At 37.5% G+C, this 26,973-nt stretch overlaps 2 protein-coding genes across 8 annotated transcripts in view; both read left to right on the forward strand.

The window, feature by feature from the left end:
- LOC146467005 (protein kinase C delta type-like) overlaps positions 1-24,152 on the forward strand; it is a 39,472-nt gene extending 15,320 nt beyond the window's left edge. For 5 of the 6 annotated variants that reach the window (XR_014867888.1, XR_014867889.1, XR_014867890.1 and 2 more), the window contains 4 exons: positions 327-2,307; positions 3,293-3,489; positions 4,374-4,484; positions 5,239-5,471. Coding sequence is in view for 1 of the 6 variants with exons in the window: in XM_085126509.1 (XP_084982635.1) it covers positions 327-479; positions 24,031-24,141 (264 nt within the window). In the remaining 5 variants the exon portion in view is untranslated. Of the gene's footprint in view, positions 1-326; positions 2,308-3,292; positions 3,490-4,373; positions 4,485-5,238; positions 5,472-24,030 lie in introns of those variants that run through there. The other variant, XM_085126509.1, reaches the window with a different exon arrangement.
- LOC146467006 (protein kinase C delta type-like) lies at positions 9,993-24,153 on the forward strand. Of its 2 annotated transcripts, XM_085126510.1 has the most exons (15): positions 9,993-10,088; positions 10,804-10,852; positions 13,048-13,116; positions 13,244-13,312; positions 13,744-13,812; positions 14,239-14,307; positions 16,376-16,459; positions 17,313-17,471; positions 19,042-19,133; positions 19,251-19,313; positions 20,567-20,699; positions 21,926-22,006; positions 22,513-22,620; positions 23,020-23,189; positions 24,054-24,153. In XM_085126510.1, the coding sequence occupies exons 1-14, from the start codon at positions 10,015-10,017 to the stop codon at positions 23,179-23,181; spliced, it is 1,281 nt and encodes a 426-aa protein (XP_084982636.1). In that variant the 5' UTR covers positions 9,993-10,014; the 3' UTR covers positions 23,182-23,189; positions 24,054-24,153. The 2 variants fall into 2 exon arrangements, with proteins under 2 accessions (XP_084982636.1, XP_084982637.1); XM_085126511.1 differs by lacking the exon at positions 13,744-13,812.
- The last annotated feature ends 2,820 nt before the right edge of the window (positions 24,154-26,973 follow it).

Raw genomic sequence — 26,973 nt, forward strand, 5'->3', positions numbered from 1 at the left:
TCCATAAAGCGTCTGCACTTATAGAGTTAATAGTAACAACTAGTAACAGTTGTTATAACCTTGTATTTCATACAAATAATATTAAGATTGTACAAATGACTTTAGATCTACAGGATTTTTATTAGAGCTATATACGTCCACATATATTACAATTCAAAGGCATTATTTATTTAAATAGTGTTGAGTAGCGTATGTAGCGTACCTTAGAATATGTAAGCCATTTATTTTTGGAAGACGGGGATAAGTTTCCAAAATAGGTCAACCAAGGGAAAATGCTGTTGTTGTTGGTTTTGATAATACTGGTATTATAAAACTCTCTGTTGCAGCTGTTGGACAGAAGTCCACCGCTGAGGCTAGGATACGAAAAAGGCTTTTTTCCAAGAATACGCGAGGATTCCTTTTTTCGCACTGTATCTTGGGAGGACCTAGAGAAGGAGATGGTGGCGCCACCATACGTCCCATCCCAGTCTGGTGGTGCGGTGAGTCGTTTAGTAGTAAAGTATAAACACGCTGATTTGTTTGTCCATTACAATTTAAGAGTCTCGGAGAAAAAGGGAAGAAAAGTCGAGAGTTACCTTATCACAGGATTTCCTTCCTTAATCATGTTTTTTATTTGTTTAAAAAGATTAACAACTAATTCAATTTTTTGTAAAGGATTAATAGACAGATCTCATGGGAAACATTGTTTAAAGGAAACCTCCACCCTTAACACAAATGAACGTTAAATTGTTGAAAATACGATTTTATTTCAACTTTCGTTGGAAAACATGGAAATGATATATCTGTGTTGGACAAAACAGAATTTGACTATCGCTATTTTCACTTTTAAATTTCTCGGGCGCCGCCATCTTCGATTTCGGCATGACGTAATGCGATTGGTCAATTGTTTCACAAAAAGAACTTCTACTTACTGACAATTAAGCGGCAACCGTATGATGTCATTAAATCCAAAATGGCGGCACCCGGGAAATTATTACACGGAATGCCCGCAGGGCATGACGTGTCTAGGTTTCGGTCGGGTATCTTTTTTTTTTTCTTCATTGTAGACACAAATGTGCACATTAATTTATGCATTAAAATATGTCCTCCCCTAGTGGGGATGTATTGTTCTGATTGTCTTCAACAGAAGCAGCCAAATCAAAATCTTTTATTTAGGCACATATCACGAGAGAGGGGACCCACTCATCCCTTTCCTGTGTGACGTCAAATCATCATTTGATTTATTCATTAAACCTAGATTAAATTCTGCCCTCTCCCAGAAGAGATTTATTGTTCTGATTGTCTTGAACAAAAACGGCCCAATCAAAATCTAGTATCGGCGCGTATTTTACGAGGGAGGGGACCCACTTATCTCAACCTGTGTGACGTCAAAGCAAGTCATCATTTCGAAAAGTTGTTTTTGTTCAATGGCGGCCACATGTCTGAATTTAAGACTCTGATCTGCCGTTTTCAGGGAGAAAACAAACCTTTTTCAAGCTGTAAATCGAAATAATAACTTCTAGGTAGTACTCGACAGTTGAAACGGTGGATATTGGGAGAGTTCACAGCAAAGAAACTCCGCTTTAAAAAACAGATCGAATAATCAACGCGAAGGATTAGAGCTAGAGGAGGCCAGACCAGTTCAGCGGGGTCATGACGTTATTGCATAGTTATTTCTGGTATGATTCGTGGTAACACAACGATTAGTATCACGCAATATATCTGAATAAAACCATTCAGACAATTTTTTTATTTCAATTGCCAAGGGAGGATAGTTTTTAAATATCTGCGAAACATACAATGGGGAATAATTGGGGCTACATTAAGCGTTCCGTGTAATGCCATTAGAGGGGCATCTTGTTAATCAAAAATACTGGGCGAATGTTAAGCACACTTGAATGTCACTGCACGTCTACCTTTTCAACTATAATTTAGATTTTAAACACTATTTCCGACAATTTACCGTCAATTTTGTGTTGGCGGGCGGAGGGGGGGGGGGGGGGGAACTATAGAATTCCTTCGCGAAAAACATACAAACGTTTACTGGAAAAAGCAAATGTTATAGGTTAACTTACCTTCAGTTTTTGTTGATTTTTGTATTTCTCAGTTTTTAATTCTACTCAAAGACATTTAGGTACTCTCCAACTCGAGTATTTACTTTGTGTGTATGGTTCATGGTTTCGGTAAAATCGGCTATGACGCGTGATTTAAATGTATTTAAATTTCAGGCAAAATCCGATGAGCGCCCTGAACATTCGGCCAAGCAGTCTTCTACGGCAAGACGTCGAAGGGAGTCGTACTTTCCATCAATCGATTAATTAACTTCAGGTATGGAACGGATTGATTATTGATAATTGAGAATTGGCCTTTTTCAAACTTGCAACAGCATCTCGATTAAAATCTCAGAAGTATTTGTTAAATTCACTTGAAAAATCGTCCAAACTGGGCGTTTTACCATTGTCCATTTAGCGACTCAGCGCGTTTTTTGGTTAAAACTCGTGTATTTAAACTGTTTGGTACTTTGCCCATTGTCACCTTTCTATTAAGGCGGCGTCAAGGAAAAGGTTCAATTTGAACAATTCAAATTGCTATTTGAACAAGTTCAAATAGTCTTTTTTTCGATTCGCATTTATCCATCACTACCTTATGCTTTTGCAGCTTTTTGTTAAAAAAAAAAAACAACAAAACAAAACATGAAGTTATTTTAAACCATTTCTAAAGCTTTTAAAGGTGGCTGTGCCTGGGCAAACGAAAGCTAAAATAATACAAAATTCAAAAAATATCTTTTCCTCAATTCTTGCTCCATTCAATGAAATTATGCGAAGTCATTGTTTTATTCTGCAGCTGTTCAGTCATAAATTGAAGGAATATCTCTCTGTTTGTTTCGTTGATAACCAGTGTTTTTATACCTTGCTGTTTAGGCGCCAAAGAGTCTCCGCCCATTTGTTTTCGTTTGCTCTTGAAATGCAATTTCAAAAGAATGCTTCGAATGAAGACTTAACTAATTCTTTCTTTCCCTTTTTTCTGTTCAACTCAAGCAGATCGAACATTGACAGTTTCAAAGCAACAATACCGCTTGTCCTACAAGATATAGTTTTTCCCATTTCTTTTGTTGGGTCCAGATAAATGCAATATTTGTCCTTTCTAGTTTGGGCGCAAGCCTGATTTGGGTCCAGATAAATGCAGATGAGTTGGGGCCAAATAAATGCAATATTTGGCCTGATAGTTTGGGCGCAAGCCGCATGATTTGTTTACTCTGCTGTATTTGCTTTTGACGGCGATACAATGATTTCAATTCAAATTGATATTGAAGGTTCCATGATCTTCATCTTCACACTTGGTTCTTGAAGGATTAGCACTCGTACAAGCACCATGAGAATCGCGTTTCTTTTGGGGATTTGCTAAGCATTGATCTTCGTGGTCTAATCCTTTGAAGAAGAGGACTTCATCGAAGATGAAGAAGATGAAGAAGAATTCGAAGAAGAAGCACGCCATCACTTGTTTAAAAAGGTAAGCTCTTGCTCTTTACCAGCACTAAAAAAGCATACCATTCAACCCTGTCGAGTTCACCACTTGAGACTTTTAGCACGGTTAAATGATCATGTGTTTAGAAGTCTAAGGATGAAAGCCTAAAGCGAAAAACACAGAACAGCGCGGTTCCTCTGGAAGAGGCTAAATATTTCCAAGTATTCGAACAAATCTCCCAGCAGGACAGGTCTTGAGGTTGCCTAGCCTTCGTTTGTTTGGCAAGTTACATGGTGGTTTTTTTATTATTTTTTGAAGTCTCCTAGATTAAATCTTAATCATGAAAGATACGAAACAGTGCTTTGAAATCCTGCACGTGGAATCGGTTTTAATATGCTGTACTCTATACCGAGGGAGGTTATAATCTTCGAGTTTGTCGAAATTATACAACTTGTGAAGTTAGTATTTTGCATGTGAACTTTGAACGGCTCCTGAGGTGATTTGATGTTTAGCACGGAATGAAATTGGGAACTTTTCAAGAATTTTTTTTTATTTGGGCGCCATGGGAGGTGGAGGAATAGTTAAATCAACATTAAAGAACTTTACTCCACTGTACTGATGTGTTGCTTCCGACGTTAAGGTTTAAAACTAAAAGAGCATCCAGGCTACGCTATGTTGGACTAAAGGCGCCACTGGCAGCCGCTACCACCCAACTCACGTATGAATGTGGAAGACATATGAAATCAGAGATAGAGATCAACCACCACACCAGAAACTGCCTCCCCTACTGTTTTCGAACAGTGTGTGGGTTCTTTACCGTCCCACAGATTACTAGGAACAACGGCACCTACTGGCCCTTGTCCTTACTTATTTGTTCTGATGTATCTCAGTGAGTAGTGACCTAATTGGCGGTATGATATTTTTTCCAGTGCAAGTCTGATAGTGATTGTGGAACTGGAGAATGCTGTTTCAAGTTGTCGATCTTCTATTCCAAGTGCAAACGTTTGAGGCTTGAGGGCGAATCATGCAGTTTACGTTCCGTAAGTTAAAATCTGTCCATTTTTTATTATATTGCCTCAGTAGAATTCAAGAGCGGTTTTCTGTTGAGTGTCGTCAAATCAAAACCAAAGTACCGGTAATAACTCTGACCAATCACAACAGATGAACACATTGCATTGGACCAATAAGAACTCGAAGGAAATACATGTAACCTGCGCCAGGCGCGGGAAAAAGCGTGCGGGTAAATAGCGATAGGCTCAAGTTTTGCTTGTCATTGGCTTAGAAAGTGGCGCGAATTTTGTTAACCAAACGCGAAATTATTTGTGACACTCTACTGAAAACGTCTTTATTAAATTCACCCACAATGCTATCGTTTAGAATAAAAGCTCCCGCTAAAAGAAACCATGATGTGCCCTTGCATTAAACCTAACAAGCTTGGCTCAAAAATTAAAAATTAACAGTAAAAAAAAAACAAAACAAAACAAACAACAACAACAAAAGTTAGCCTAGTTTTCCTAGAGTGTCGAGATCCACCTCCTAGGTTTTGGTTTTTAATAAGACACTTAACGCTTACGTGCCTTTAATAATGTAAATTCAAATGAATAAATTGCATTGCTTTATTCGACAAGACATTTCACCCTCACATTGCTCGTCTTCACCTTGTGATGTGCACTTCTATGTTCATTTCAAGCATAATTTCCACAACCGGCCCAGAGTTATAAGTCTTTCTGGTGTATTCTCGCATTGTTGGCAAGAATGCAACTGACACTACAATTTATTTTTATTTGTTCATAGTGGTTTTGTCACAAGCAGTGTCAGAAGGGACTGGAATGCCGACGAGCTCCAGGAAACCTGATATTCAAGCGTTACAAATGCTTTGCTGCCACTCCTCCTCCTACTGAGGAACCAGGCTCTGGGGACGTCGGCTTTTAAACAGGGCGCGTGGTCATGAACACTACAGAGTAATTTTACTTTGTTCCGTAGTAATAAAAAGAAAAAAAACGGTTTAATAAACAGTGATAAATACATATTCAGTGTGATAAAATAGTGTGATCAATATGCTTTTATTTCAACTTTCTCCGTCTTCTTTCAATTGTCACCTTTTCGTTGTGAGAGTCTTATTCCTTAAATGAGGGCACCGAGGAGATATTCCCTGGCAGAATTTTAAAATTTGGGCGCTATTTTGAACGGGTAGGAAGAAAATTCAATTTCTTTACGCGCGATCTTGGCCATTTACACGCGTACGAGGGCGCGCACGTGCGTCTGGCGCAATTTGTTCTAAAAATAGATTTTTTGGTACATCACACGGGGACAAGCCCACAAGTCAAAATGGCCTCTCGTTACGGTTTCAATCCCTGATTATGGCTCCTGATTATATAAAACTTTACAGTGCTGCATAACGCGCCCTCTAATTGGTTGTGCACTTTACCCAAAGGTTTTGCGCGAGGACACGTGATCACATGCATGTCATTGCATTTCCTTGCATTGCAATATTATACCAAACAAGCAGAAAAAAGCACAGTTACAATTAAACGACTTGCGAAATTGTGGGAGAATTTCAAAGAATTCAGCTTTACCCTCGCGTGTCGCTTAGGTAATTACCTGCCAACATTCGCGACAAATTTGAGCTAAAACAGAAAACTGAACTTAAAATAAACGGTTGATCCATTGAATATTGAGCTGATTGGATTAAAACAACAAGATTTCGATGAAATGAAAGTCGATTGCAGTCATTGAAGTTCAATTTCTCGAGCAACTGAAGTGTCTCGCAGCGAATTATGAAGTTGTGGCACTGTCAAAGATTTCGATGTATATCTTGGCCCAAACTGCTCAAATATTTTACAAAGAACCTCTTCTTTAACATGAAATCGCTGTCAGAGCACCGGGACCAAAATATGAAAAGATTTCTCCGAGGAAGAGTCATGAACTATAATCAGTTTTAAGCAATTTCTCTAAAACTCCAATTTTTTTCAAGTTGCAATCCATTTCCATCCTAGCCATCTGCAGACAAAAATGATTGACACTAGTTTCTGTGCCCTAGTAGGGTTATTTTAAACAAAGCTGAACCGTTATTTTAAAGTTTGTTACAGATCTCAGTGTGTTTTTCGGCACCATTCAAAGTGACACCACAACTGTCACTTAACGAATGCTGCCTACTGATACAAAGGTATTTTTGGTCAGTTTATGACAACATGGGAAGAAATTATCTCATGAAGGGCTGATGTAATCCGAAGAGAAAGTTGAGGGTAGCCTTGTATTTATCAAATATAATTAAGGGTCAATTTAATACAATGTAGTGATACATTCCAATTATACCTTTTTAAACTTTTTTTTTTTTCAAATTATTGTCGCTTAATTATCTTAGTAAAGTGCGTCCTTTCCCCAAATTTTTTTTTGGATTCTAATAACCATTGCTCAGGTTTGTTTTCCAGCAAAGTCATAAAATACGTAGAAATGAAATACCTAGTATTGGAAGGTCCTGCCTTCATGATGGCTGCTTTGGAACGGGAAGTTTACAACGCGATCGGTTGCGTCTTCATTTAACGCCGCGTTCTCTTTTGTCACCTCATCTGTTTGCAAGTTAGTTACATAGTCACTTTAAATGCATTGTAAAAATTCTGACGGAACAGGCTAGCTTTGTTTCTCTTCTTGTGTCTCTCTTGTGGAAATCACATTAATAATAAAAATTTAGAATAGCGTTTACGCCAAAAGCAACAGTGAGATTCGCGTTAACTTTCCGTTTTCTTGAAAATTAGTACATATAAATAGATGACAGTAGAGCAAAATAGTTCTGGCTTTTAATGCTTAGTCAAAACACCTCAATTTCCTTTCAGTTCCGAGTTTGACTGTGTCACTCATTGACTAATACATTAGTATGAGTAATCAAATGGTGACGAGTGAAATTAGGAAATAAAGACTCGGGAAATTATTAGAATTTTGACAAAACGCGCGTGAAATTATTTCCTTATTTTACGAGTAAACCATTTGATTACCTTTATCATGGGGGACAAAATACCCTCACAATCGTGGGTTTCTGACTTGTTTATTGTATCGAGAACTCCAAGCATTGAAAAGTTTAAAGCATATATTTTGGCTAAAGTTCACAATTTTCTGAATTTCTCGACAAAAAACCCTTTCGAATCCTTCTTGCTGTTTATAAAATGTTTCAAAGTTGAGGCAACTGTCAAATCTTCCTTATATGATTGGCTAAAGTCATGACTGAACTGAAAACGGTGCCCATGTAAAATGTGCTCAAAATTGCTCACGAGGCCATATGCATTTCTGTATTTGACTTCGTGTTTTGAAGTATAAATTGTCGCTAAAAGTTTATTATATGGCCAAAGCAAACTGGCCTAGATGAAATTCAAGCAAAACTATACAAAGTTAAAATTTTAAGAGCTGACAAGGTACATGGCTGCGGACAACATCCCTGAACATCATGGCTTGTTGTGCATCACTGGCCGTGAAGATGAAGCGTTAGCCTGTCCTTGGTTGATTACCACATTGCAGTTATGGAAATTGTAGACGTGGCCGCTGCTCACCGCTGCACTGGACGGAATAAGCGGCTAAAGGGGAACTCGACTGATTGTCTGGTTAAACTCGATTTCTTTGCCATCAATCATGTTAGACAGTCTTCGCTGGTCGTCTTCATTCCCGCGTATGCTTCAACGCTTTGTTCTTATCGTTATAATTTCGGATTTTGGAACTCCTTTGGCTTTTAGCTTCTTGACCACCGTTTTCCGGACTGAGTGGTTGGATAATCTTTAATCAGGGCACATTTCTTGTTAAATTGAGTTTTCTTTCATGCTTTACATAATTTTGCTGATGGTATTTTTACCCATTCGGCTTTTCTTGTACCATACGTCTGTTTTGGTGGGGTTGTCGATGCACGCTAAGTAGAAAGGACCAGATAACTTTAAATCTTCAGGCCTCTTTGGACAGGTAACTCTTAAAAAGAGCGACAGGGCATCGTGATTCACCAGTTGCGAACATTTTGGGAAGCACAGACCACGGCTGAACTCGCAAACCTCCTTGTCGTGTTTTTGTCGGGCCTCGTTGCTGTTGTCGTCTTTAGTCAGCGTGAAAACCTCCACATTCATAGTGTAATGTTCTTGGCAGCCACGAAGACCAATATGCTGTGACAGGAGCCACCACATCTTATTAAGGAGTGACCTTGGAGATGAATTTCCAAGCTGTCTGCTTTCTGTCTGCTTCTTCTTCCTCTCTTGTTAGGCTTCTTGACCTATTTAGCAATTTTCCTTTACCCTCATTTCTTAACTTACGCGCCTTTCCCTCAAGAACTTTTCGGGAAATGAAAAATTCTCTGTCCTTTATAATTGAAAAAGAATAACCTTTTTGTTTCAAGTGGCCGTCAAGAGCTGCTTACATCACTTTAAGGACCCCGGTTCGTAGTCGGTTCCATCTTGTTTACACACACAGGCAAAAAACCGCTCGAGTACTTTATCCAATTGCTCAGGACGAACCGTCCCAGGGTTTTTCTCAAGGCCATTTTCATCACACCAGTTCTCAAAAACCGTCACCCAGTCAATTGTGCCCTTTCGAGTATTTAGGTTTTCTGCAGCGTCTTTTAATGCCGTAACTTCTTTATATAGGAAACGTTGTCTTAGCAATTTTGTAATTTCACATGTGAAATTGTAAATTAACGCTGAAATTTCGCACCAAAATTAAGGAGTAATTTGTCACCCATGACATTATTTTCGCCGTAATACATATACCATCACATTTACTCCATTGCGCATATGACACACGTTGACATTCAAATCCTAGCAGTATGCAGGATGTTTGTCTCGTGAACCTAGTTTAATGGCTCCCACAAGTCTCCAGTAGCTCAGTGATAGAGCATCCGAACTAGTAATCGGAAGGTCCTATGTCCTACTCCTAATAGGGGCACTCCGATTTCCTTTTTTCGAGTTTGCTTGTATCACCATTGAATAATTCATCATTCTCAACTCAACTATACTGGGAAACTGAAAAAAGCGAAATGCAGATGAAGGATGAACATGGTCACGTGGTCAATTCTGCCGTTTGTCCTAAACGTAATTGCAAATCTCTCTAATAACTAATTTTAAAAATATTCCTTGGCGGATTTTCCAAGTAAAAGGTCTTCAGAATGCAGGCGACGACCAATTTCAGCCCGAGTCTCCAATCGGTCTTTATATTTTTTATTTTATTATTATTATTATCATTATTATTATAACTATTATTATTATTATTAATATTATTGTTATTGTTATTGTTATTGTTATTGTTATTGTTATTGTTATTGTTATTATTATTATTATTATTATTATTATTATTATTATTATTTTTATTATTATTATTATTGATATTATTGTTATTATTATTATTATTATTATTATTATTATTATTATAAATATTATTATTATTATTATTATTATTATTGTTATTACTATTTGCGGGCGCGCATAAAATCTTTAATCAATCATCATTAAATTGCAGGCTCAGTATTCCACTCATTCCGCGCGAGCATGTAATTCTTTAACTATGACGTAATTTTTAAAGTTCGATTCATACTCTACGAACTGTACAATGTGTCCGACGTTTTGGATGGCATTTATAGCCATTCATAATATTATTCAAAAGGTGATTACAGGTGATAAAAGGTGAGTGAAAATCATTTTGACGTTTCTTTCCTTGTTTAGAAAATATTACACCCCTGAAAAGACTTTTTTAAACTGAACAAATTTGACACCTGCACATCAGTTAATTAAAGACCGCTAAAGCTATCACATTTCTTTTTCCAAACAAAATAAACTTCTGAAGAATATCAAATAACAGTAACGTTCAACATGCAATTTAAGAGAGTTTTACTTTGCATGCAGTTATGTGACTTTCCAGAGTTTACGTACAGAATCACATTTTGCAATGAGAAACAGAAATTTGTGGCTTAAGAAATCCTCTCGAAGCAGACCAACTGCTTCCGTACAAGTTACAATTATTTTGCCGAAGCTCTGAAACGTTCTCTGGAAAACACTCAATTGCGCAAGAAGGAATAAGTTTATTGATGAAATTTGAAACACGTAAACATTTTTCAATCGGATAAATTTGACAACACGCCATTGTGTCGTTTAGTGGAGCATCCTTAAGCGCGCGTAACTTGTGGAAATACCTTAAAAACAAAATGCGCTTAGCTTTGAATGGATATAACTTTTTTTGACAAACTTTCCGTAAGCAATTATATCCGTAAGCAATTATTTTTACATGCGACATGAGAGACTTCGCAAAAATAAACTTTTCGATAGTTTTGTTCAAAGGTGTATTATGAAAAAAAAAGTACAGCTCGCTGTAGAAGTTAACGGAATGTTTTTCTTCGCCTAGAAAAATTTCTGAAGATAACCGCGATGAGAAAGATTCGAACATTTCTCAGGTAAAATATGTATTTAATATTGAAATATGTTAATTGTTTTCCGTTTTCTTTGTTTGCTTAGATTTTTATTATTTATTTATTTATTTATTTATTATTAGTTTCAACACACAGATACATTAATAGGGAACTTAAGCAACGACGACGGCAACGACAACGCAACAAAACAATAGGTTAAATAAGAGAAAACAATCGCTCTGCAATTTTTTTATTTGTTTTGCTACATTTCTTTGCCGTTCTCAGCAAAACAACAACGTGAAATGACCAAATTCAAGGTTTTGTAGAGAACGTGAGCACAGGACGGTGAATTTTTCATTTTCCTCGACCTTTACTTGACCGCCTTTCCTATTATTTTAGTTCCTGGATACTTCGGCAACATTGCACAAGTTGAACGAATTGAAATAATCACGAAGTAGTGCAAGTAACGCGAACTAATATTTTCAAGTAATGTTCTCGTTGGCGTCGCAGTCTTCGCTGCTCAAGTTCCCTAGAGTAATAACTAAGCTAGATGGCGATCACCCAGTTATAAGGCGTCAGAAAAACAGAAAATGTGTGTATAGATTATTGACTTTGCTCAGAGCAAGAAAATGGGGCATTAGTCAATATCGTCTTTTTCTTTCCTTTTCTTTGTTTTTTCTTGTTACAGATCCGAGAGGGGCCGAGACTACAGTCGAGTCCTATGAAATTTCGCCCATAATTTTCGCCAGTGAATATTAATTAGTTATTATTATTGTGATTTAAACAACAGAAGAAGCTCTTTCGTTGGGGTTTTTACATGAATCATCGTCAATGCATTTGCAAAAAATTTCATCGTAAAACAAACATACACTCATATTTTTCAAAAGAACGCCATTTTTTAGGCTACCGGATAACAACATCACATAGAAAACTGAAAAGATGGTAATTTTAAATGCCGATAATTATACATTTTGTAAAAAAAGAGAAAAATCAACTGGCAAGGAAAATCTAAAGCTAGAAAAGCCAGTCGGAGTTGAGCATGGCTTCTAATCAGCTTTTCTTTCCTTATTTAACCGTTACGTCTCTCTTTTTTCTCAGCTCATTTTGTCCAGACCTCAGAGTATCTTGTATAGACACGCTCTCAATAGTCCAGATTGTCTTATCTTATAGTTGTCATGACTTAATCCTTTGTCATGGTACATGATGATTGTAATTAATTTCACAGGGTTAACTGTTTGATCCCGGGTATTTGATGACATATCGATTAATTTAGTGTAACGACCTACTACGGCACTATCACGTGTGGGTTGTAAGTAGTAGAATCTTGTTTAGAACAGAAAGCGCAGTTTATTGGGAACGTTACCAATATCCAACAGAGAGGAAAAAGAACCACATAAGACAGATATAAAGTATTTTAAATTCGTACAAGAAAACAGCCTAACAAATTTACCTTGACAGAATAAGAAACGACGAGGTCTCTAAGCAATGAAAAACAAAGCAATTTTACTTTCATGGCCTCATAGCATGTGATATGTCTTCTGATGGGACGCAGCAGTCGATGCCGCCTGGACGCTTTGTGAATGTCATAATTCCAGAGAGAGGGCAGTGTCAGAGATGAGATGAATGCCTAATTTACTTCAAAGCAAACTATTGAACTTTAAATAATGAAAATCAAAGTAATTTTTGCTATGACGTCATAAGATGTACGAGTATGTTTAACATAAAGTACTCATAATCCAAACCTCTAAGAAACGATACCAAACCTTCCAAAGTTCAAAAAGTGGTCATGCTAGAACTTACCATTGTTTTAACTTTGAAAAAAAACAATGTTAAATTGCGCTGATAAAGGGAAAAGAGAGTAAACCGAAGAGACCGGAAATGAAACTCATTGTAATCTATGTTCTTTTGGTGTCACTAAGTAACACGTGACATTGTGCTTAACAGAAAGCAGCACTCCTGGTGCAAGCCGATTGCAAACGATATAAACGTTTCCAATCGCCCTGTATCAGGAGTGCTGTTTTCTACTTTCTGAAACCTAAGAGAAATGCAAGTCGTACTAATTTATGTTCTTTTGACGTCATAACACGTGTCATTATGCTTAACAAAAAGGAGCACTCTTAACAAAGCCAGAAAGATGGCCATATAAGGGGCGAAAAAAAATGCTTCTGTGTTCTTCAAAATCAATTATGATCACTTCTGATTTTATAAGGTTCATAAAAATGTGATGTTACATTCAACAGAACGCTGCCCGCTTAATCCAAAATGCCTGGAGGAGGAACGTTCAGAGAAGACGAATGCTTATGGTTAAGGTAAGAAACAATGAGACGAACATGTTAAATGCAATAAGCAAAGCTGCATGTTGCGAATTCTTCAAAATCAATTATAATCACTTCTTATTTTACAACGTTCATTAACATGTGATGTTACATTCAACAGAACGCTGCCCGCTTAATCCAAAATGCCTGGAGGACGCATTTTAAGAGAAAAAGAATGGCTTTGCTTAAGGTAAGAAACAATAAGACGGACCTGTTAAATGCAATGAGCAAAGCTGTATGTTGCGGCTGGCCCGGTTTGTTTTTATGCAATCGTGACTTTGACACCTGAGATCACTCTTGCAGTCCTAGGGAGAGCCTAAGAAACCCATATATGATCCAGAGAATTGATGCATAAAAGCAGAAGTTACATAGAAACCAATCTTCAAAACTAATACCAATACACTGATCTTACTGCAAGAAACGTACTTCAACAGAAGTGTTCATATTGATCCAATATTTCGAAAGGCACGGCCTTTCTTCTTCAGTTTGTTTGACACAGTTGATTACTGTCCATAAATGATCGTATTAGAGGTGAGAAAAATGCTTCTGTGTCCTCCAAAATCAATTGTAATCACTTCTAATTTTAAAAGGTTCATTAACATGTGCTGTCATTTTCAACAGAACGCTGCGCACTTAATCCAAGATGCCTGGAGGAGGCATGTTCAGAGAAGAAGAATGGCTTTATTTAAGGTAAGAAACAATTAGACGAACATGTTAAATGCAATAAGCAAAGCTACATGCTGCAGCTGGCCCAGTATGTTTTATTCAATTGGGACCTGGGCGCCTGAGATCACTCTCGCAGCCCTTAATGAGAGCCGAAAAAACCGCTGTATAATCCATAGACTTGATGCATAAAAGCAGAAGCTACGTAGAGGCCAATCTTCAAAACTAATACTGATGCATTGATCTTCCTACAAGAAACGTACTACAACAGAAGTGTGCATATTGATCCAGTATTTCGGAAGGGACGGCCTTTCTTCTTCGGTTTGTTTGACACAGTTTATTTAACTGTCCATAAATGACCGTATTAGAGGTTAAAAAAATACTTCTGTGTCCCTCAAAATCAATGATAATCACTTCTAATTTTATAATGTTCATTAACATGTGATGTCACAGAACGCTGCTTGCTTAATCCAAGATACCTGGAGGAGGCATGTTCAGAGAAAAAGAAGGGCTTTGGCTAAGGTAAGAAACCATTAGACGAACATGTTAAATAAGCAAAGCTACATGTCTCAGCTGGCCTGGTTTGTTTTATGCAATCGGAACTTCGGTACCCGAGATCACTCTAGCAACCGGCCTAAGTGAGAGCCTAAGAAACCCCTGTATGATCCAGAGACTTGATGCATAAAAGCAGAAGCTACATAGAAAGCAATCTTCGAAACTAATACTGATACATTGATCTTACTGCAAGAAATGTACTACAAAAGAAGTGTTTATGTTGTTCTAATATTTCGAAAGGCATGGTCTCAAGTTCTTCTTCAGTATGTTTAAGACAGTTAATCACTGTTTTTCACTCGTTCATATTGATGACTGATGTGAATTTTCAGGTACGGATGGTTTGGAATCAGATCGAGAACTTTTTTCACTTGAACTCAAATTCTAAAAGCGTTTATTATTCACTTTGCTGCCTTGTTCTGCTTCAGTTCTCGTGTGGTTTCTTTTCTTCTCCTTTTCCTTATCACCAAAAAAAATTATAATAATAAAATAAAACGTGAACCACTGAGTCCGCACGTCCATTAGTTTGGTGTATACTAAGACACTTATTGACTTCAGTAAGCTTTTCATTCGATCTCTCGCTGTACATATGTTACTTGGGGTTTTGAGATGACACTTTTAACAAAATTGTTCCTCTGACACGGCTGTACGTAGCGGGGAGGAGAGGGGGGGGGGGGGGGGGTGGGTAACGGGGACAGCTGCTTCCGCTAGAAAAACTGAATTTTATTTCTAACATAGTGTATACGTTTGCTGAGCTATTTCTTGTATCTATATTGGTCCGAAATCACAAGAAAAATCAACTAATTGAATGAAAAAATCTCCCTTCGATGTGAATTCAGTGTGTTTTATTTTCTTTAAACGGTCTTAGGCCCAGTTCAGACGCCGAACTTTTCATGAGCCGAACTTAATTCAAATTAAGGTCGGCCCAAATCACGAATTTTGATTCAGACGCCGAACTTAATTAGCCGAGCTTAATTTACTTAAAGCAAAACCAATCGAAATGTTAGCGGGTTTTTTTTTATTTTCACTTTTTTATTTGAAATACGTTATAATAATTTATGCATTAGGTTCGGCTCATGAAAAGTTCGGCGTCTGAATCAAAGCCGTTCCAAAGCCGAAATTCCCGGCTGAGCCAGGCGGGAAGAACGGCTGAGCCGTTCCAAATTGAAACAGCCGTTCTCAACTGATTCAGACGCCGAACTTTTCATGTACTTAATTCGAGGTATAAGGTTCGGCTCGTGAAAAGTTCGGCGTCTGAACCGGGCCTTAGAGACAACTTTCTGTGTAGGGTTGGAAACAAAAAACTCCAACTAGAGACCCTTTCTGTATACGTACGGGCGACCCCAGACGGAGGGGTGTGTGGAGTTTGCCCCTCCTCCCCCCCAAGACAATAAATCCTAGGTACGGCCCTGTTCATCATCAGACGTTTTCCTCGCAGAAATCTTTTAAGATTAGAGTCTAATTCTGGAGATGGTTTTTGCTAAAGATGTGTCTTATTGTTTTTCAATTACCAAAACAGACCTCGACAAGGTTAGGTCACTCTTTGTCTATCTTTGAGTATGGACAACGTTTCTCGACAGCTTCATCGGTCAATTGCAAGAACAGGAATCTTTAACTCGATGAATGTTGGCCTTTTATTGTTTTCTTGGCCAAAGCCATCATTAAAAGTTAACGGTTAATTTTGTTAAAAGCGGAACGGGCAAACAAAGGAATTGCGAAATATTAAGCTCGAAGTGTCACGAAAGAAAACGAGTGACGTCACAACTTCTGATTGGTCATATCTTCTTACATAAAAATAAATGAATTTGACGTTGTCAACTACCATTTTACTTTATGGTTGAATTCCCTACAAAACAGTACATTTAATATAATAAATATGTCTTCCAACTGCAAGCCATATTACCTTCATGACGACCAAACAAATAGGGGTGTCAAACATAAAATATTGTGAACACGAGCTATAATCTCAGTATCAGTGATACCTAAACAGGCGATGGTATAGTGACAACTCATCAGCTTTGAATAATTTACTTTACAGATTGGGTTGGAAGACGTATGCTGGCCTGCAAAACTTCGGCAATTTGAATTTGTTAAAATTTTGGGAGAAGGAGGGTTTGGCCAGGTAAGGACATTTTCTAACAATAGCACGATATTTCCATTTTTTTTCTTACTATCAGCAATCCAAATTTCCGTTTCTGATAAAGATAATGGTACTTTCTTTCTATAGCATAAAACATATAACGACTTCAATGATTCCTTTGAAAAGCCCCGTGCAAACTAATACAAGTTACTCATTAGTTAAAATAGAAGGATTAATGGACCGTATATAGTATTTAAATAAGAGCCAGGCTACCTACATGTTGTTTAAAAGCAAAGAGAGTCGGAGCAGTTCTTATATGAACGGGGATGGTGTTCCACATCTTTGCCCAGCAAAAGAAAAAACTGCAGCTTTAATTAAATTCAGTGTCTACTTTTACTCTTGCATAGTGCGTAAACACTGATATTTTTCTGATAGTTTCCAAGTCATCTGAAATTATGTTTGAACTTAATTAACATTTTACTGAGGTGGGATTGAAACTCGTCTCTGCTTTACCGCACAACAATTGATTTGAAAAAAAATATTTGTTGAGAACAAAGACAGGAACAAAAAATACCATTATCGAGACCCCAAACTCTCGCTAAACAGAGAAAGTGGTCGGGCTTGACTGTATTTCATCAAAACGTTTAAAAGTTGCAGCGCCTGATCTTGTGGAATCTCTCTGCAAAATGTTTACAAAATCTGTGTTAACTGGTACCTTAACATCGGAGTAGAAAAGTGCAGGAAAATTTTCCCTGAACACAAGAAGGATAATAAGTCTGATCCGAGTAACTACCAACCGATTTCAGTACAAAAAAAAAAAAAAAAACGGGACAGCTTAGAGCCAATAAAGATGTTTTTGAGTTTACTTCTAAAATGTGTTTGCTTCTCATGATAGGTACACCTATTTATAAATAGAAAAGACGACAAGCCGTATGCGGTCAAGGTTTTGAAAAGTAGCTGCGGAAAAAAAATGGCCAAAAACGAAATTAAAGTTCTTCAAATTGCGAGCAAAACAACATTTGCTACCAAGTTGTGCTGGTCTTTTTCCGTCAAGGTAATGTAGACGTAATTAGTTTCAATCATAAAGATAAAAGTCGCATGTTTTTTATCGATGACATTTAACTTCATTTTGCATTTCAGGTCTTTATCCAATGAGTTACTGATTGTAAAGACCATTGAAAAAGAGTCTTATACTGAAGTTCAGTTTTAAACTTACAGAGTGTTCATTTCACACAGTTAACGCTTTGTGATCTCGACTTTTGCCGGAGAGTATTACTGGCAATCATTTAGCTTTAGCAGAAAAATTAAAACTAATGTTCAACGACGTTTCAATGTTAGTTCTATCACTATCAAGGCAAAATAACTGTTACTTCGTGGTTTAAATATACAGCAGGACCCCGGTAACTCGAACTAAGGCCATGTCCACACGTATCCGGAAATTTTTTTTTCCGCAAATATTTTTTTGCGGATGCGAAAATTTTCGCGTCCACACGCAGCGTATTCGAATCGTTTTCAGCCGTCCACACGTATCCGATTGTATCCGGAAATTTTCTGATTTGCTCTAGTTCGCAGTTCTAAAATTCTCTCTCCATTCTTCTTCGGGCGTTGTGCCACTGATGAAATTGTCCCACTATGCGCTTGTCCTTCTTGGTCGAATCCAGAATAACAACCTCAAAACATCCTGTCGATCTCTAATGTATTGGTTGTGTAAATTTATCACAGCTGTATTTATCTGAACGCATGATATCTGATATCAAACTAGAAATCAGAGCAACTAACAAAGAAGCTACAACCCGGCTTGCTGTACGCCATGTTTGTTTATAATGCTCGCCGTGAAGACTGGATCCAAGTGAATGACGAAAGCGTATTCAAAAATTTCCGGATACGACCGTCCACACGCATACGTATTCGTATCGGATAAAATTATTTCCACTCTGGAGAGCGTTTTCAAAAATTTCCGGATACGGCCGGAAAATACGCTGGATACGTGTGGACGCAAGCCTTATTCGTAAAAAAAAATTTGCGTTTTCACAAATTTCCGGATACGTGTGGACGACGCCTAAGTCCCATTTCCCTTGGATTGACCCTACTTTTAATTCAATTAAACTCGGATAACTCGAATTCCTCGCTAACTCGAATTCGAACTAAATTTTGTTTCCCTTAATCGAAATTTACCCCGCTAACTCGAATTCTAGTTCTTGCAAACTCACCTCTGAGGTCATCCCATTAGCTCCTCCTGTCATGTTATCGGTAAAAAACACTGGAATTGACACTTCTGAAGCAACTTTGATTTTATTCAGTGCAACAGATCACGCATTTGATAGTCATTTCCGAACTTTTGTAGTCAAACCGCATACACTGCCTGTTTAAAGCTGTCACATAGGAAACAAAAAGTTCATACTACAGGTTCTTAATGTTCACATCTTAAGGCCAATTCTTTCTTTAAAATGTTGACAAAGTTAATTTTTTTTAACCCGAAAGCCGCAGCTTACATGGGACTTACAGTTTCTGATGAGAGCGTCACTGAACTAAGGAAACCGGAGTTTTATAATATTTCCGTAAAATAATGTTTTTCTTTTTCAAAACAGAACTCATGGCTGCTGGATTTTTATAATTTTTTCTAGAACAATGTTTTTCTGGTGTTGGAGTTTATGCCAGGTGGCGACCTGGAGGATTTGGTTATGGCCCGGAGAAGATTTGAAGAAACTCCAGCGAAGTATGTACAAAGACTGATTAAGTCTTAAAAGTACATTTGTAGATTCCTCTCGTTTTACTAACAGGCAAAATTAGTATAACATAACACCGAATGTAACATATATTTCTACTTTTTCAGATTTTATGCATGTGAGATTATATTGGCGCTGGAGTTTCTTCACGCAGAGGGCATCATTCACCGGTAAAGTAGATTCTTGACAACAAATTATTTCCTTGGTTGTCCTTTTACCCACAAGGCTTTTTGATGTTCAATGGAAGAAATCAATCTATCAACTTCTCAAACTCATTAAACTTTTAAGAAATGAAAGGAAAGAAAATTTCTACCGCGAATGAGGCTTGGAAGTGTGATCTTAATAGACCAGTACCGATATATTCAAGTTCTAGCTTGCCTACGAGGCTTAGGGAAATAAAAGAAAATAAATTAATTATGCATTTCTGAACTCTCTTATTCCCCCAATCATCATAGCCAAGCTAGAATTTTAATATATCGGAAATGGTCTTTTAGCATTTTTGGGGATTTTTTGCTTTTAATTTCTCCAAGAATTATCAATGGTTTGACAAGCTATATCAAACAGACGAAAGACGTTTATTTAGAAATCTCGGCTGCCACTTCCGGGCGTTTTGAATTCTAATGTAACTCTCTTGCTCGTGTTTAACATATTACATAAAATTCAATGCCCAACAGCGATATGCTAATGCCAATAGAACTTTGTTAAAACTAGGAACACTTCACATAAGGCAATTGTTCGTGGTTTTCAATTGTTTTTTTCATTTTGTTACGAAGGCAAAGTAAAACTACTCAGGTTCGCTTGGGAAGTGAAAATAGACCAGAGGGTAAAAAAATTGTACGAGTAAACGTGGTCATGTGGTCATTTCTGCTCTTTGCCATTCCCGTAATCGTAATTCTAGATAGGGACCTTAAGATTGAGGTTATTCCTCGTTTTCCGCAAACCTCAAACTTCAAAAAGTTTCTTCAATCCTGCCGTCCAGTTTGGTTTTTGAGGTTCAGGTTTCAACCTCATGGACACTGGCTGGAGGCTGGTGAATTAGGCAGAGTTTTTCGCAAGTTTTAATACTGTAACGCCACGTTTAAACGCTATCTTGATAAATGAGAGGTTTGTTTGATTCAGTTGCGAGATTATAATAATAAGCAACTTCATTAGTGCATGCATCGATATTATCCTCTGTGCAGCCGCCATCTTGCTTTTTGTGCGAGTATCCCACAGGTAAAAGAAACCTTTAATCCTAAGCCAGGATTATGTACATTTGGCAAACTCTGAACTGTACTGCTGGTCTACGTTTGAGGTTTGCGGTTTAAGAGGAAAACCTTTTATATTAAGGTCCCTAACATCTCTAGTCAGCAGTAAAAAATGTATGTAATAGCTGATAGCCTATTTATGTTTATGCCCACCTCTTTGATACTTGTCTAACCAGAGATTTGAAGTTGGAGAATACACTAATTAACGACAAAGGGCACATCAGAGTTGCAGACTTTGGTTTGTCGAAACTTCTAAAGAAAGAAAAAACAACAGGCATTTGCGGCACAACGTACTACATGGCCCCAGAGGTAAGCTTACGAGGTTTCGGATTTTTTTCAAGGCCATTCCGTTTGCATTTCAACAACTTTTTTTTACCAGAGGGTGATCACAAAACTCTGTCTGCCTGTGAAAACATAACATTAAAGCAGTACGCTGTTGAGATTTTTTCAAGGAATTTGGAGTTGAAAAAATTAAGGACTTCGAGTTCAACTCAAGGGATTTTGCGTTCCAAATTTACGCCACTGAGAAAGAAAATCGTGTATCATAATTGACACATTTTGCGCCCTGGAAGGCAACGTTGTGTACAATGTTGAGAAACAAAACTTTTTTGTGAATTCCAGCAGTTGCAATCTCTGGTAAAGTCGTACTGCAAACCTAAGTGAACCACATGGGAGGAAATTAACCCAGTTTCTGTCTCAGAATGAATCAAATACAATCGTGGACAAAACTAGTTAAGAAAATGCGAAGTTTGCGCACGTATTTCAGTTTCTCCCAAGGAAAACACCTTCTGACGATTGGCAAACCTTCACTTCCCCCTTTCCCCTCTCTGAAAGTTGCCTTTAATGCTGGACGATGACACAGGCTTTTTCCCAGCGGCCGAACAACATTGATGAGGGGAAGGGGGGCCTGAGTTGTCGATGTACACCGTGGTGAAGAGAGATAATGTTGAGCAAATTAAAGTTTCTTGTCTAAAGAAACGAAGTACCCTCCAACCACCGCCCGACCCTCCGATCTTCCAATCTTCCGACCGTCCAATGGAAATTACTACGCTACAACTATCACACCACTGCGTTTTCTCCGTCTCTCTGGGTATAAGAAGGGCATTTTTTGACATTGTCCGTTCCAAAGATCGTGTATCATATATGTCTACCCCGGAGCCTTTGACAGGACTTGTGATTTGCACCTTACAGCACTGTCTTTCGGTTTCAATGGCACGTTCACCAGAGACGATAATAAATGTCTTTTCGAAACGCTTAGGGCAGACATAATTGAGATGGTAGATCCAAAGAACGAACTGTCACTTTAAGAATACCGAGACTTTGTTTGCCCTGAATTAGAGTTCATAAGTTTTGTTTACAACTATTTTAAAAGTAAAAACATGCTTGCAAAACTTTTTTTCATCGGTAATTGGATTCTGTACTCCGATCAAGCACGCAAGTCACGTCACGAAATGACGTCACTCATGTGATAATCACCAATCACACTGCGCGTACAAATGATGTATTGATCAGTTACACTCAGACTTTAATTGCAGATGCTTGAAGAACAACCCTACGACCAGAGCGTCGATTGGTGGTCCTTTGGGGTCATGTTATACCGCATGCTGACAGGCGAGGTTTGAATAGCTATTATTATAGTGTAAATTTCTTACATCACCTGCACCAGATAGTGTCCTTTAATATTTTTTACAGATTCATAGAGAAGATGTTCAACGCTTCTAACTGCTAAGTTTAAACTGCGATAATTCCACAAGCATTTTTCCTGGCATGGAGTTTTGATTATTTTGGCTATGTACCTCTGTAACTGTTAGGAATCGTTAAAATTCATTTTTCTCAATCTTGTTCCCAGTCGTCCTCGGAACTTAGGTCGAATTTGACGTCAACAATTAAAATGGACTGGAAGACACCACCAGGATGCCTCCCGCGCCTTTATATTAGGTCCCGAGTCTCTGATGGAGCTCGGCTTACTACATAAGCAAAACGAGACCTTGAAAAGAGGCCGCATAAAGTTTTTAAAATAGGATTCATATTCCCACTCTATTAAAACATTGAAAAGACATTTTATTTCAGTTACCCAAGGACTTATCTTACCACGAATCACATACACTAATTTTTATTATAGTACCCATTTTACGCCGAGGAGGAAGACGAAACAGAGAGGGCCATTTTATACTCAGCGGTGGACTATCCAGACCATCTCACCAGCAGAGCAGAGGACTGCCTAACACAAGTAAGTCAAATGCTTATCGAGGCGGAGAGAGTAACAAATGTTTGTTGTTGTTGTTTTAGTACCCAGACCCTACACATTCCATAAAGCGTCTGCACTTATAGAGTTAATAGTAACGACAACAATTGTTATAACCTTGTATTTCATATAAATAATATTAAGATTGTACAAATGACTTTAGATCTACAGGATTTTTATTAGAGCTATATACGTCCATATATATTACAATTCAAAGGCATTATTTATTTAAATAGTGTTGAGTAGCGTATGTAGCGTACCTTAGAATATGTAAGCCATTTATTTTTGGAAGACGGGGATAAGTTTCCAAAATAGATCAACCAAGGGAAAATGCTGTTGTTGTTGGTTTTGATAATACTGGTATTATAAAACTCTCTGTTGCAGCTGTTGGACAGAAGTCCACCGCTGAGGCTAGGATACGAAAAAGGCTTTTTTCCAAGAATACGCGAGGATCCCTTTTTTCGCACTGTATCTTGGGAGGACCTAGAGAAGGAGATGGTGGCGCCACCATACGTCCCATCCTCTGGTGGTGCGGTGAGTCGTTAAGTAGTAAAGTATAAACACATTGACTTGTTTGTCCATTACAATTTAGGAGTCTCGGAGAAAAAGGGAAGAAAAATCGAGAGTTACCTTATCACAGGATTTCCTTCCTTAATCATATTTTTTATAAGATTAACAATTAATTCAATTTTTTGTAAGGGATTAATAGACAGGTCTCATGGGAAACATTGTTTGAAGGAAACCTCCACCCTTAACACAAATCAACGTTAAATTGTTGAAAATACGATTTTATTTCAACTTTCGTTGGAAAACATGGAAATAATATTTTTGTGTTGACTATCGCTTTTTTTAATTTTAATTTTAATTTTCCCGGGTGCCTCCATCTCCGATTTCAAAACGTAATGCGAATGCTCAATTGTTTCACACAAAAGAACCTCTACTTACTGATAGCGGCAACCGCATGATGTCATTAAATCCAAAATGGCGGCACCCGGAAAATTATTAACCAAAAATAGGCGTCAATCATATCGAATGTTTAGCACACTTGAATGTCACTGTACTTGTACCTTTTCAACAAAAAACTTAGATTTTAAACACTCTTTCCGATATAAACGTTTGCTGGAAAAAGCAAAAATATAGGTTTAACTAATCCAAATAGTTAAAACAACGAAAATTTAGTGTATCAGTTTTATTTAGACTTCTCGTATTCTATTTTACAATTTATTTATTATCCTTTTTTGTTGGTTTTTGTATTTCTTTTTAATTCTACCCAAAGACATTTATTTAGCTCTCAGGTACTCTCCAATTCGAGTATGTAGTGTGCGTGTGTGTGTATGGTTCATGGTTTTGCTAAAATCGGCTATGGCGTGTGATTTAAATGTATTTGAATTCCAGGCTTGGGTCAACATTCAACCTAGAAAATCCAATGAGCGCCCTGAACATTCGGCCAAGCAGTCTTCTACAGCAAGACGTCGAAGGGATTCGTACTTTCCATCAATCGATTAATTAACTTCAGGTATGGAACGGATTGATTATTGATGATTGATACTTGGCCTTTTCCAAACTTGCAACCGGCAACATCTCGATTAATATCTCAGAAGTATTTGTTAAATTTACTTAAAAAACCGTCCGTACCGGGCGTTTTACCATTGTCCATATCTTTCAAGGCCTTGCAACACTCTTGATCTGTTTGCACCCCTTTGCATATGTTAGATTGATCTTCATTTAGTGGCGTTAACAGTTTGTTGTTGAAGAATAGATCAAACTCGAAGTTAATACGATCAGCATTTCCAGTTGCATATAGTATTTTATAAAAGATTTTTATCCTCTTCAGGAATTGTTTTTAGATCATCTGTTTTTTTTGCCGTTAAATAAATTTAGCTTTGTTATTTTTTCCTGAGATCGTTTCGTTTTTCTAGATTGAGAAAGTACTAAATTAGCTTTGTCCAATAGACATCGCAAAAAAGTAATGACATAACAGAAACTGAAAGTAACAGTAAATGCATGGACAGGGATATCGCAACAGCTAAGGCTAATTAATGCGGGCTAAAACTTTAAGACGAACGAATTTACATCATGCCAAAAAAGCTTAGCGATAAGTCAGAGATAATACTTAGTAACAGCATGTGATATTTGAAGCAATGCTTCTGGCTAAGTAACATTCGAATTAATCTATACTTTGACTTCACCTAAAACTAAAAAAAACAAAAAAACAAAAAAAACAAAAAAAAACAGGAAAACCCATAATGAATATCGCGATTGACAGAGGAAAGCCAAAAATTATTTTCAGTAACTAACTTCAATTCATAAAAAAACAAGCAATAGCGAAAATAGTGCACAACAATTCTTACCACTGATGCTAATGCAAAACTTAAAATTTTTTCTATGAACCTGAAAACAGCGAGCGGCAAATGAAGTATAAGCATAGTCACGTGGTCATCTCTGCCACCAAAGCAAACAGATTAAATAACTCTACTTACGGTTTCAAGTCGCAAATCATTGCTTAAGTACTACTGTTTCATCGACACATTGCCGCATTTAACATGTCACCCGGCTAGACAGCCCTGTAGATTTTTAATTTCGTCCATTGGTCACTTGGGTGAATCACATTTCGTAACGGCTCAAATCATCCTTTACTTTCCATAAAATTAAGGACGGTGCCTACTAATACCGAAGTATTTTTTTGCGGTTTATGACTATGCTGGAAAAGCAGATCTTAGCAATGCTTACTGGAATCCAAAACGAAAATTGGGGGTAGCCACGCTTTTTTCAGAGATAATTAAGCAATAATATCTCTAAAAAGTGCCAAAATATAAAGCAATGAATGGGATTTTTTCTTAAATTGAAGCTTAATTATCTCTGAAAAATGCATGGTTACCCCCAATTTTCTTTCTAGATACCAAAAGCGTTTGCTAAGTTCTATTTTCTCTATATAGTTTTAAACCGCGCAAAAATATCCCTGTATTAGCAGGCACCACCCAAAGGAAATCCGAGTATCTCGAGATGCGCAGAACGTAAGCGCAGTAACAATAGTAGGCACCGTCCTTAACACCGCTATTCGAGAACACTTTCTTACTCATCAAAAAATATTACCTGCAAAGTTTATGAATATTGGTACGCACCCATACCTTTTAACAGAAAGGTAACTTAAACTTTGGCACGTTCGCGATCCATCGACAGATACAGTGGGCGGCCTGAGTCTCGTCCAACACTTAGCACACGCGCATTAGAGCCATATTGCATTTTTGACGGCTACGAACAAAACCGAGTTTATAACTTGGGTGCCTTAGGTGGCCCAAGTAATAACCCTGAGGCATATACACTTAATTCTAAATTGCCTCCTACATGTCTCACAAAACCTGAGAGTGAGGATTGTTCAAAACTACTCACAAAAATGATTCAATTTCCATGTAAATGGTAACTCTTGGCTTCGTACAAGGCCTTCCTTTGAAAAAGAGGCTAAACAGAACGACTAATATGATCCCTAACGATCATCTCGATCGTGATTCGGAAAGAGTGATCATTAAATAAGTGGTTGTATGCCAGTCAAATTTTGTCTACAAAACAGGGGAGAACAAGTTTTTCTCTTTGAAGCTGTATAAGTTAAGTAGATTAACAGCAAAAAGCCATTAAACAACACTAGAAATTCACTGCACTGGCCAACCGAATCGTAACAAAACGTCAAGGAAATTAACCATCTGCGTCAATTGTTAGTCTTCCATTTAAGGACTTTAATCGATTCAATCAGCTGATTAACGTTTTTCAAGGTGAAACTAAAAATATATTTTATAGTAGAACAATTAATTTAAAAACGTGGAAAAATTAAACTGATGTGTCCCGGATCAACATCCTTAAAATTGTTTTCCTGTCAACCACTGATCAATAATTCACTAATCGCTAATAATAATCAAGCTTATAATAAGAATGATACTTTTTTCCATCATACGTGATTAAATTTTCTTATTTCTCTGCCTCAATTATCTCCAAAGAAAGCTTCACTTAAGTTTATTTGAATTGTGTTTGGCACTATATAGTTTTTCAGCTTCACGCTTCATCATAGACGGAAAAGTTGTTTACCCTACATTAACTGTGTGATAGAACAGCTTTCGGTAAAAAGGATAAGCTGGGATAAAAGAGCCTCCATGTTGTTAATTATACCCGCTTGGTTCTTGCATTATATAGGCAACATGAGAGTCGCTTTGGTTCTGGGAGTTTGTCTGGCGTTCGTTTGCGCGGTTGAATCGTTCGTGGAGGACGAATCATTTGAAGATGAAGAAGAAAATGAAACAGGTCACCATCTCAGAAAAGTAAGGTGGCAACTATCGGTGATAAAGTTGT

This window comes from Pavona decussata, unplaced genomic scaffold, assembly GCF_977016875.1.
Source record: "Pavona decussata unplaced genomic scaffold, jaPavDecu1.1 SCAFFOLD_140, whole genome shotgun sequence".
Classification (NCBI taxonomy): Eukaryota; Metazoa; Cnidaria; class Anthozoa; order Scleractinia; family Agariciidae; genus Pavona; species Pavona decussata.

Coding starts and splice junctions, on each gene's coding strand:
- LOC146467006 (XM_085126510.1), top strand. CDS start 10,015: ATGTGTCCGACGTTTTGGATGGCATTTATAGCCATTCATAATATTATT. Junction 16,460..17,312: donor GAGAAGGAGGGTTTGGCCAG/GTAAGGACATTT, acceptor TTCTCATGATAG/GTACACCTATTTATAAATAG. Junction 19,134..19,250: donor TTTGAAGAAACTCCAGCGAA/GTATGTACAAAG, acceptor CTACTTTTTCAG/ATTTTATGCATGTGAGATTA.